Below are 12,500 nucleotides of genomic sequence, written 5' to 3' on the forward strand. Positions count from 1 at the left end.
GAGGACATTTCAGTCTCTGTTATAAAGGTTTTTTGGGGACTGAACTGTACGGAAGCTCAAATGTGTCAATAATATAATATTATATTAATATTTAATATAATATTTAATATAATGTTTAATATAATATTTAATATGATATTAACATTATATTAAATATTAATATTATATTAATATTATATTAATCTAATGAGTACTTTTACTTTTGGTCCTTTTTTAAAAGTATATTTTGATGCTTTCAAATCTCAAACTAGTAAAAAAAAGTCCGTAAATATACAAAAACAAACAGCTCAGATAGTAATTTGCTAGCAATAATGCTAACTAGCTAACATTAGCAGTACAGTTTTAAATGGTGGCATCACCTTCATCATCACCTTCATCACCAGTCACAAACTGGGCCAGCTATCTGGGCCAGTGGAGCAGTTAATTACGTCTGTCTGTCTCTCCATCTGTCTGCCTGTCTGCCTGTCTGCCTGCCTGTCTGTCTGTTGTCACCTCTCCACTGTTTTAATTAGTTTAATTAATTAGACAGGAAGTAGGTCACATTATGTCACACAGATTATAAATATAAAACTCTGAGCGGAAAAAAAAAAGAAGGTCTGCTTCCTCTGCCGTCCAATCAGAGGAGAGGAGGGGGGCGGGACTTCCTGTGTGACCATCACCTTATGACAGCGCGGTCACATAAAGTCGCACCTGGTCAAACACCAGCGGGACGCTAACAGGTAGCGACGCTAACAGGTGGCAGCTGTTGCACTTTAAAGCCCACAGGAATTAGCTATTAGCCTAGCATATGGAGCTGCAGCTAATCCCCTCACACACACACACACACACACACACACACACACACACACTCTTTACGGATGATATTGATCCCGTATTGACAGTCAGACTGTGGACATATGACGGCCTTTAGCTCGTGTTTCTAGAGTTACGTGTTGTTACGAACACGTTAGGAATTGTTAAAATGTGATATTTCTTAAAGGGAGTTTGGTGCAGGGAGCTTTTAGTTGGATTCAAACTGCTGATATGGATCATTGTTAACGTTTAGTCTCCACTACAGAGACACTAGCTGACTGCTGAAGGCTGATCAGGTTGATTGATGCTTTAATAATGGGAGTATTGATTACTCGACAAAACCGAGCCAAACCAGGCTAAAACCATTCCAGACCAAATGGAGCCAAATTTAGCTAGCTGAGAGTAATTAGGACAAAACAGAGCTAATAAAAGTAGATGGAACCATTCAGAGCCAACGAATGCCAGCTGAGACCAAACCAACATTAGGTACCTATGGACCATTCAGGGCCCGACAGAGCCTGCCGGGCTACCTGGAACCATCAAGACCAAAGGGGGCTGAGGCAGGTTAGTTAGGACAAAACCAGGCTAGCTGAGATCATTGACTACAACACAGAGCTAATGAACTAAAGGGGGACCATTCAGGACCACAGAGAGCTAATGAACTAAAGGGGGACCATTCAGGACCACAGAGAGCTAATGAACTAAAGGGGGCCATTCAGGACCACAGAGAGCTAATGAACTAAAGGGGGACCATTCAGGACCACAGAGAGCTAATGAACTAAAGGGGGACCATTCAGGACCAGAGAGAGCTAATGAACTAAAGGGGGACCATTCAGGACCACAGAGAGCTAATGAACTAAAGGGGGACCATTCAGGACCACAGAGAGCTAATGAACTAAAGGGGGACCATTCAGGACCACAGAGAGCTAATGAACTAAAGGGGACCATTCAGGACCACAGAGAGCTAATGAACTAAAGGGGGACCATTCAGGACCTCAGAGAGCTAATGAACTAAAGGGGGACCATTCAGGACCACAGAGAGCGACACCAGCTGGGACTGAGTACTAGCAGTACACAGACATAATCTACTACCCAGAATTCCTAGCAGTACCTTTATGTAGAAGGGGCGTGGTTTGTGTGGCCTCCAGTCCGGAGCTCCGCCCTCTTCTGAAGCAGGAGAACCTGGTCTTGCGAGTCTTGCTGGGCCGGTAGCGGTACTGCGGCGGCACCTCCGGCTCCCTGAAGGAGGGCGGGCTGCTGACAGAGGGCAGGGTGTACCCGGGGCGGGGCTCCGGGGTGGGGGGGCAGGAACCGGTTCGGCTCCGCTGGGTGAGGACCGGGCAGGCGGACCGCGGCAGCTGAAGGGCCGGGGCCCGCGGGTTCGGTTTCCCGTAGGCTTCTGGAGCGAGGAACAGTTTCCCATGAGCCTCTGGGGGAAGAGAGGGGTGGACGTGGGGTCGCGGCGGAAGGTGCTGGCGGCGGTACCAAGGGCTGTTGCCCGGATACTGCAGGTGAGGTGGGAGGGGCTTTTTGTCACCTGATGGCGTCCCCGGCCGGTTCAGGCCCAAGATGGCGTCGTGGTGCTGGTGGATTTTGGCGCTGAGAAGGCGCCGACGCAGGCTGCCCTCTGTCTTGGGCTGCAGGGCGGCCATCTTGCGTGGAAGAAGCTCATCTCGCTCTTCATCGGGACTCGTGTTCCAGCAGCGTGACGCCACGCCAGGCCCCGCCCCCTCGCCACTCAGACACTCAACATATGAGATCATTGCGTCCTGATACCCGATTGGATGTTGGATGTGCGCCCTCAGGACAGATCAGAGACGATGAAAACGACAAAAACTATCCCCTCTGTAACCATATTTTCACAATAAAAGCCCCAAAGAATTTCCAACCTTTCATCATAAAAGCCTGTTTCAATTTAATTTCACAATAAAAGTCCAAACAGTATTCAGTCCTTCCAGAAAAGGTCTTTCCTTAAAAAAAACTAAGTTTTCACTTTTTTACTCTAAAAGGAGCAGCAGTTATTAAACCCTTCACAATAAAAGCCCAGAGATCTTCTGAATAAATCCCTAAATTACATTTTTCACAATAAAACCACAGAAAGATTCACAAACATTCTGCTTCAGAAAAACAAACTTATGTCCGTCTGAAAACGCCTCAAACTGTTGACAAAGAAAAGCCTTCACAATAAAAGCATGTCCAAAAGCTCAAAAGTGTTTCAGTTCTCTCTCAAAAAAATGTCCAAAATATGAGTAAAGCAGACTTCAGATTTGTCCCGTAGACGTCGACACTGCTGAAGGTTTTTCAGCCAAACTTTCAGCGAGCAACTTCATTCCTTCACAATAAAACCATCAGACTTTGTTTCCACCGAACAACGAAGGCAAAAATTTCCCAAAACAATGATTCTAGTTCAACAGCACGTCAACAGTAAGGGTGATACTTCCTCTGAAGCGTTGCCTGCTGTGTTTCCTCTCCTCTCTCCGGCTCTAATCTGCTAACAGGGATTATCCAGGTCTGCAGATGGCCTGTGAGGGACAGGTATTTACCTCAACACACCACATGTTGTATTACTGTGTCACTCTGGGTAATTCTGTATCTGGAGCACAGAATCAGACGACACGAGGTCGAACACAGAACAACATTATTATATGTGTGAGCTTTACTGAGCGGCACTGTTGCACCGACTGCAGTTCCTCTAACGGCCACTGGAGGCTCCAGCAGTGAGTCTCCATAAGGCTCCGTATTAAACTGCACAAACACACGTGTTTACAGCTTTTTGGTCTCTGGAGCTAATTCTCTCCATCATCACAACTGTACTTGCTTCCTGTGTGAGTCTCAGTCATATTGATCTAATGATTGGCTGATTGGTTGATTGGTTTAGAGTGCAGGGAGTCATGCTGCAGTCACCTGACTCATCTATCTTCAGTTTAAGTTCTGGTGTCATGAACAGGCCGACAAGGTTTGTCCTGCTGCTCCTGTGAACAACATATGATAAAACTAATGAAACTTAATGCATTGGAGTCTTTTAAAGGATGTTAATGGGGATAAATAAAGTCTCTAATTGTGCAAATTAAGAGAAAAAGAGACAATGAAACAGACTTTAACTGAATTATATGAGGCCCTGTGGGTTACTAGTGAATCTGCTGATAGCTCTGCAGCTAACAGAACCGAAACATGTAACCTACATTACAGCGGACCAATCAGACGGCCTGTTGACTTTAAATGTGTGAGATAACTGTGATATTACACACATTAACACACATTAACACACAGATGTTCCTGCAGCTGTTGTCTCCATTACAGAGGACGTTAAAGCTGCCCACCGTTGATCCATCCAGTCAACATCAACGCAGAGAAAACAGCTGTGTTTGGGAAGCTGAATGGGATGTTTCAGCCTGCCTCGACAGGCCGGCAGTGATCACACACACACACACACACACACACACACACACACACACACACACACACACACACACACACACACACGTGTTAAACTCAAGAATGCCTCCTGACCCAAAACTTCCACTTTTACCACGAGCCACAAAGATTCAATTTCGACAGAAAATAACACAGCAACCATTTCAGCTGCAGCAGCAACTGCAGTGACGGACGTAGAACTACTAGTTGTGTTAGTAGTATTAGTAGTATTAGTTGTATTAGTAGTATTAGTAGTATTAGTAGTAGTATTACTTGTAGTCGCAGTAACCATAGTAACAGTTGCAGAAAGAAAGCACAAAGGACGGCAGCGGCTGTAATCTGCAAAATACTAAATCTAGTCAACACTTTCCCTCCATTAATCTCTCTCTCTCTGTTCAGAATAAAGCTCGCTCGACCCTCTTTCTTGCCACCGACAAGACACACACACACACACACACCAAAAAGAAAAGGTTATGGAGATAACAGTGAGTGTGTGTGTGAGACCTGACAGCTAGCGGACAAAATGACCTAGATCTGAACACACACACACACACACTCGTTTATCTGCAGCGTCTCTATTAATTTAAACTTCTCTATGCATCCCCTACCTCGCTCTACCTCTCTCTCTCTCTCTCTCTCTCTCACCTTTTAAGCAGAGCATGTCGTCCTCGCTCGCCCGCCGTCGCTCACTCTGTGTGTGTGTGTGTGTGTGTGTGTGTGTGTATGTGTGTGTGAAAGTGAATCTCAGCAGCAAAGACTGAAAACACAAGTTCAAACACAGATTCCTCTCTCTCTCTCTCTCTCCCTGTCTGTCTCTGCCTCGTTCTACCACAATAAAAGCCCCCTCCCTCCTCGCTCTCTCTCTCTCGCTCTCTCTCTCTCTCCTCTCAAACCAACCCTCGCTCGACCCCAACCTCCTCTCTCCCATCATCCCCTCCTCAGTGGTGGAACAAGTATTCAGATCTCGTACTGAAGTCGAACTGTATCTGAAAAATGGATTTAAAGGAGCCAGATTGTATTGCCAATAAGTGAACGGCAATGTTAGCGTCCCCTACCCTAACCCTAACCCACTTATGTATTCTGATTTTAGCCAACAATAAATAATGGCTTTCTATTGGGGCATCCAGCTAGCTAACTGTAGCTAAGCTAAGCTGGAGTTATCTGGAAGGGATTATAAAGTTTAAAGTAACAGAATGAATAAAGTACCTTCAATTTGTACTTGAGTAAATGTACTTTGCTGCGAGGTAATAAATGTAATCTGATGTTTGTTATTGTGGCTGTTTCTACCTCTGACATCAACCGTTGCTAGGCAACACACCAAGCATCTCCCCGAGCAGCCAATTAGAGGGCTGCATGATTAATGAGCAGTCTCACACACACACACACACACACACACACACATACACACACCTGACTGACAGAGGATGTCATGCAGAAATGGCTGATGGGAGAAGTAGTCCTGTTGTCCTCACATGCAGTCGGTATCTGCACCTGCAGACAGAAATAGCTTCATTAATCACCTTAATGTGCCCTGGACACACACACACACACACACACACACACACACACACACACACACACACAAAAACACACACAAGTATAACCCAGTTACTCAGTAGCATATGAATCATCTATAAAAAGGATGCTGTGTAATACTGTTACATAACAGACTATAGATTTTTAGTTGACCAATCAGCGGCTTTAAAATCTATAAATTACTATTATCTATTTACTTTATGTAAAGTGCTTATTGGTTATATTTGTTCTTTGTAATAATAAGGATGCATATTGATTTATTTGATTGTTGTTGCGTTTATAAATGATTACAACTGAAAAATCTCTGAATTGGACGTTTAAATGCGATCTCGCGATAACAGCGACTTGTGCGAGAGCTTGGTTAACGGGATCGTTGTGATTGGTCCGTGGCAAAGACCGCTGAAGCGAGCCGATTGGCTGTAACGGAGGTAAACACGGAAGCGAGCGCTATCGTCTAAGCGGGCCGGCGCCAGTCGGTGAGTTCCGTCCAAAACACGAAGATTTGATTAATTTAAATTATTCTGCGCAGAGATTTTCACGTCAGCTTTATTAGACACAACCCATCCGGCGGTAGAGGCAGCTGGGTTGGATTTACACATTTAAAGGTTGGTTTTAGCGCGTTAGCCGAGAGTTAGCCTGTTAGCTGCCGTCCGCTGCTATTGTTTACTGTTATTACAATGTGTTACACTGTTGTTCAGACCGCGGAATAATGTGTGTATAATAATGTGATACAGTGAACTTACTGCAGAGACAGTATCGTTAGAGATGAGTCCGGATGTAAATAAAGTTCATAATAGTCGAAAATAAATCGACCAGAAGTCGGTGAGAGAAACATAATGCAGGGCGGTAACTAACGATTATTCATCTGTCCGTCTTAAAGTCGAAAATAAACACCATTATTTGATCTGTTCAGTTTATATAATATAATATATATTCAACAATCAGTCCCTCCAGGATTTCATGGCAGAAAGTGAAAACTGCACAAACAGTTAGTGTGGCTGGGTGTGATTGGTGAACTGTGACCTCTTCCTGGAGGGACTGAACAATGCACTTTGTTGTTCTCGGTTTCTCATCTCAAGTGTTATTGTCCCTTTTCAGTCCCTGCGGACGCCACAAGATCGCGATAGCCACATTTGAAGCTCCATACGCGTTTTTCCAAAACTCCAGGAACATGGCCTCCAGACGGAAATTTGATTTTGAGTTCAAAGAGAGAGTTTTGCGGTTCGCGGAGACAAACTCGGGAGAGAAAACGGCGAGGCACTTTAACATCGATGCCAAGCGAGTCCGAGACTGGAAGAAACAGAGGGAGGAGCTGCTGCTGGCGGACAGGCGGCGGGCGCGGCTCACCGGGGGCGGGAGGAAGAAGCTGAGTGTGGAGCTGGAGCGGCGGCTGGCGGAGTGGATCTCCTCCATGAAGGAAGAACACTGCCGAGTGTCCAGAAACATGATAAAGAAGAAGGCGCTGGAGATCTACCCGTCGGTGAGCGATGGCGGGAAGACGTTTGTGGCGAGCACGGGTTGGCTACAAAAGTTTCTCGAGCGCAACGCCACCACCTTTCGACACCCTGTCACGCTGACGGAGCAACTCTCTGCGAAACTGGTCTCCTTCGTGGACCACATCGGGAAGACTGTGAGGTCCAGGGGGATTCTGGAGAAGGACATCATCGTGATGGACGAGACGGCGCTTTGCTTCGACGTCGTGTACCCCACGAGTGGCGAGAATCCTCAGACCACCAGGGGGCGCAAGGAAAGCCACCTCACCGTTGTCCTCGCCGCCAAGGCAGACGGCACCAAACTGCGTCCGTACGTCGCCTTCAGGGGCGCTGACGAGGAAATGGCAGTGCTGAGACAGCAGATCTCTGGCGCGGTCCTCACCACATCCGCCAACGGCTTCATGAACGACACCCTCACCGCCGACTGGCTGCAGCGCGTGCTGGGGAGGTTCAACATGGAGCCGCGGCTCCTGGTGTGGGACTCGTACCGGTGCCACATCAGCGGCACCACCAGAGCCGAACTGAAACGCGGCTACGACATCACAACGGCGGTGATCCCGAGAGGCTGCGCCAAACACATCCAAGCCACCGACGTGATGTGGAACCAGCCGTTCAAGAGGAGTCTGCAGGACGCCTACGAGCGGTGGGTGGCGGGGGTCGCCGATAAGGAGTACACAGCAGCCGGTTACTTAAAACTCCCCGCCCGCCGCCTGCTGGTGGACTGGGTGATCGCGGCCTGGGACGGCCTGGACGAGGACCTGATCAGAGAATCCTTCAAGGTCTGCGGACTGTCGGTGAAAAGCGACGGCAGCGAGGACGACCTCATTCGCTGTTTCGGGGACGGACAGCCCTGCGCCAGAGGACGGGAGGCGCTCGCTCGGCTCCGACAGCAGAGCGCCGAGAGCAGACGAGACGAAGATAATCAATAAAGACAATATTGTTATTGATGAGGAGAAATCCACTGTTACACCCTTTGTTTCAGAAAATGTTTCCAATAAAGTTATTTTTACTGAACTCATCTTTTAATCCTTTCACAATAAAAGCATCAGTGAGTAATGTGACAATGAACACAGCAGGAAGTCAGTTTTATACAATACTGCCTGAATTACATATTTAGATATACAATTAAGTAGCTTCAGTAATTTTAAGTGACATTGACTTTTTTCATTTGTAATGTGAAAAACACATTAAAATAAATAACTAATAATAGCGCGTTCTACTCGCTCTGGTTGTTTTCTACTGGAACTGATATTTTATTTCATAATGGATCAATCACAACTGAGTTCTAATTAAAGACAATTCACACCAAACCACATAAAGAAAATCTCCAGTTTTAAATGAAGGATTATTTTCATTCAAAGTTTCTGTCCATTAATTATAAGACGTCAACTAACTATTACTTTGACCTTCAATTCATCTTGTTTTTATTCATCATTATTATTAAATATTGTTGTCAACAGCAGATGAAGAGTGCGGCCAGTTTGGTTTCTATTAATTTGACTGAATTTGACCATCACACTTCATCTTTTGTTGTAGTTTTGACGTGAGAGACCCTCTAGTGACAGAAATTACATATTGTACATTTCGGCTATATTTTCTTTATCATATATGATAAATATGATAAATTACATACATTTTGTTTTTGTACAGAACTCCATTAACAGAAACCAGTAATTTAACACAAAACTTGGATTAAGGGATTCACGTTCTCTACTTTCACCATTAACGAGCGTGTTTGAATGTGTTCAACTTTATTCTTTGTCCAGCCACCGTAGAAGCGGCGATGTCTGTCATCATACAAACCCGCGGCGAAGTGGGCGGCGGCGTCGCAGCTCACCTCCAGTGCCCCCACTGCGGCCACTTCTCCAAGAGCCACGCCCACCAGCTGTCCCACATGGCGGCCTCCCACCCTGCCTGCCTGGACGGCGTGGTGGTCGGTCGCCTCGGCAACATCATGATGTACCAGAGCACGGCCCGCCTGTTCCACTGCTCGGACTGCTTCTTCACCAGCCGAGACTTCACCAAGCTCTACAAGCACATCATCTCCAGACACTGCATGGACGAGAGGGAGGCGGGAGGGGGAGACGACGGCAGCGAGAAGACGGGAGAGGATGGCGAGGAGGACGAGAAGGAGGGAGAGAAAGACACTCTAAAGAGAAAGAGGAGCAGTGAGGGCGAGGAGGAGGAGGAAGGAGAGGGACATCAGGAGTCTGTTAAAGTGGAAGGCGAAGGAGACGAAAGCGTGCTGGCGTTTGACGGCGCCGGTTACCGCTGCCTCATCTGCGGCTGGAAGAACAAGCTGAAAGGTCTGGGCGTCAACCACGTGGTGCGGAAACATGACATCCCCAAAGCGTACGCCGCCCAGGCCATCAGACGGGACACCACCACGCCCAAACAGGCGCAGAGCAGCGGGGCGGAGGAGGAGGAGGTGGTCGCGGGGCTGAGCGGGGAGCTGCTGAAGGAGGAGATGGAGGCCACCGCCAAAGTTGTCCGCTTCATCTCCAACCGCTTCGTCTGTCTGATCTGCGGCTGGAAGACCAAACTCAAAGGTACCAGTGCTGGTTCCACTGTGTACAGATAAATATACAACACTTCAAACTGTGATACTGTTCAGAGTTTAACCTGTAAAATCACTATCACTCTCCACCAGACTCCAGAGACACAAACACTCATTTTACCTTCAGATCATCGTAACTTCATTCAAAGTGGACAGAACCAGAATCAAACTCATTAAAACCGTCTCTGTTAGTGTTTCCAACAATCACCAACTCTGGTTTGGTGGAAATAAATCCTTAATTCACCGACGTAGATGATAAAAACAGCAGTTTCAGTCGGAGCAGACCGGCTATGGAAACAAACCTACAGAGAGAGGCTGTGATACAACACAGGCAGAGGGAGAGAGACACCATGTGACTCTGTGTCTTTGAACAGGTTGTACTAACGTTCTGTCCCTGTGCACGTCCTCGCAGGTTTCGCCATCAGTCACGTGGTGCGCAGCCACGACGTGGAGCGCCCGTACAGCTGCAAGGACTGCAAGTGCTCCTTCTTCCTCCCCAGCCGGCTGCAGCAGCACGTGAGGGCGGCTCACCGGCCCGGACGCTACGCCTGCCCCTTCTGCTGCTTCAGGTCCCACTTCCTGGGGGGCTTCAGGAGGCACTGCAGCCGCTGCAACGCCCGCGAGGAGGAGGACGGGGGCGCAGGGGGAGGAGGAGGAGGAGGAGGGGGGGTGGGAGGAGGACGAGGACGAGGAGGAGGGCTGGGAGAGGAGGAGGAGAACGAGGAGGAAGAACGAGAGGGGAGGAAAAGGAGGAGAACAGGGAGGGTGATATTGGAGGAGGAAGAGGAGGAGGAAGAGGATGACGACTGAAATGTTTCATCTGAATAAAGTTCTTTTTTTAATTAATGTGCTTTTATTCTCTTAAAAAGGCCTAAAAACAACTTCCTTTACAGGTTGGTGTGTCCTGGTGCTCACTGGAGCCCCCTGCAGGTCAAAGGTTTATTACAGGTGTCGCACAAGAATTACACATAATTAAATAAATGTGAAAAATACACTGAGAATATTAATAATTGATTTATGAGTGGTGTGTGTGATATACACTGCAGATAAATACACACATCATACTGAGTGCAACATATTCATATAAGTATATATTTATGTTCAGATTCATTATTTGTGTTTAAGAGTTTCCTTGTGGTCTCATAGTATTATATATATAATATTAGTATTAGAGTATTATATATTATATATAATACTACAGTGTAGAAATACTTTATCACTAAGAATACAAAACAATTCGCTCATAGTGCAGAATATTGTATTTTATGTTCCTATATATCTAAAACATTAATGACTGTATACTACAGAGTGGACGTATAAAGGAGCAGGTTACATTGTGTGTGTGTGTGTGTGTGTGTGTGTGTGTGTGTGTGTGTGTGTGTGTGTTTTTACCTGTTTCCTGCGGCGTGATCATGTGACAGTAACCAGAGAGTCTGCAGCGATGAATATTTGTTATTTATTCACCCAAAAACATAGAAAACAAACCCAGCAATCACATCAGAGTGACGACACGTCCTCCGGCGCAGAAGAAGAAGAAGAAAACAACGTGATGCACAAAAACATGAGCAGGAAAAAACAACCTCACCAAAATAAAAGCCCAGTTCCTCCTGAATAATCAGAACACATGATCAAAAGCTTTCACACTGCAGGAACTCTTTCCACTGATCTCCATCCAGCGGTTCAGCGACCGCTCTGCCGTGATTGGTCGAGCAGATGTGACATCATCACAACTGGAACCAACCACAGGCTTTATCGACCAGCGTTGAGCTAAATGCTAACGATATGTGACTTACAATGTTCCCAAAGTGGCTCGTTCTAAGCCCCGCCTCTTTTTGCTCTGTGCTCCAATCACAGTTGAGCATGCCTCGGTCAACTTCCTCCTCTCCTGTACTTAGATATGCTACATGCTAAGCTAACCTATATTGGACAGACAACCACATTTTGGAGATAAAAGATAAAAGAGACATTTTTATAAATATAGTCACATCTGAAAGCTAATGTTAGCAAAACGATAGCTTACTATCTAGCTAACGTTTTGCTAAAAAAAAAACTTAAGACGCGATGTGTGTGTGTGTGTGTGTGTGTGTGTGTGTGTCTTTTAACCATGTTGAAAATGTGGCTGTTATTCCAACACAATTAGCCTAGCATATAGCACGAGAAAAGGGGGCGGGGCTTATAAAGGGTCACTTAACACCCGCCAAGCACCAAATGGCAGAACATTTAGGGTTGGTGGGAAAATGTATCGGGGTCACCGGCTAGGTAGCACACAGTTAGCATTGTAGCACCTTGATATGAGAAATCAGTAGTATGCTTGTAACCTTGGTAACAACAATGTTGGAGACATATGAGGTGGCGCTCTAGAACCAGAACCAGGTTCACGTTGGCGGCGGGGGGGTTTCTGAGCTCTGGGTTGCCGAACGTTAGAAAACAGCTTCAAGAGACTCGACTGGCCCACAAGTCTCGGCTTTGTTTTACATCTAAACTGGAAGTTGCGGCGGCCGCTTCGTGTCGCGGCTCTGTCGCTCATAGATAATCCTTTAGGGCGCCGTTGTCCCGTCCTTATTGTCCGAGCTTATCCAACAGTTCTGTGTTGGAACAAGAAAAGTTTAAACAAGAAAAAGATATTTTCTATAAAACTTCATTCACATTTTTTTGTTGTTTGTTTGTTTGTTTGTTTGTTTGTTTGACAGCTGGAAGTCGACGGGATT

General features: G+C 46.4%; 2 protein-coding genes across 6 annotated transcripts in view; both read right to left on the minus strand.

The window, feature by feature from the left end:
• The window catches only part of nhsl1a (NHS-like 1a), a 19,456-nt gene extending 14,403 nt beyond the window's left edge, over positions 1-5,053 (minus strand). The window contains 2 exon segments of the mRNA XM_051427151.1: positions 1,904-4,184; positions 4,852-5,053. Coding sequence (XP_051283111.1) covers positions 1,904-2,555 — 652 coding nt within the window. The 5' untranslated portion in view covers positions 2,556-4,184; positions 4,852-5,053.
• Positions 5,054-11,234: 6,181 nt separating this feature from the next.
• fbxo3 (F-box protein 3) overlaps positions 11,235-12,500 on the minus strand; it is a 7,178-nt gene continuing 5,912 nt past the window's right edge. For all 5 annotated transcript variants that reach the window (XM_051427123.1, XM_051427122.1, XM_051427126.1 and 2 more), the window contains exon 12: positions 11,235-12,500. This exon is cut by the window's right edge. The gene's annotated coding sequence lies outside the window, so the exon portion shown is untranslated.

The sequence above is a fragment of the Dicentrarchus labrax genome, unplaced genomic scaffold (genome assembly GCF_905237075.1).
Source record: "Dicentrarchus labrax unplaced genomic scaffold, dlabrax2021, whole genome shotgun sequence".
Lineage (NCBI taxonomy): Eukaryota > Metazoa > Chordata > Actinopteri > Moronidae > Dicentrarchus > Dicentrarchus labrax.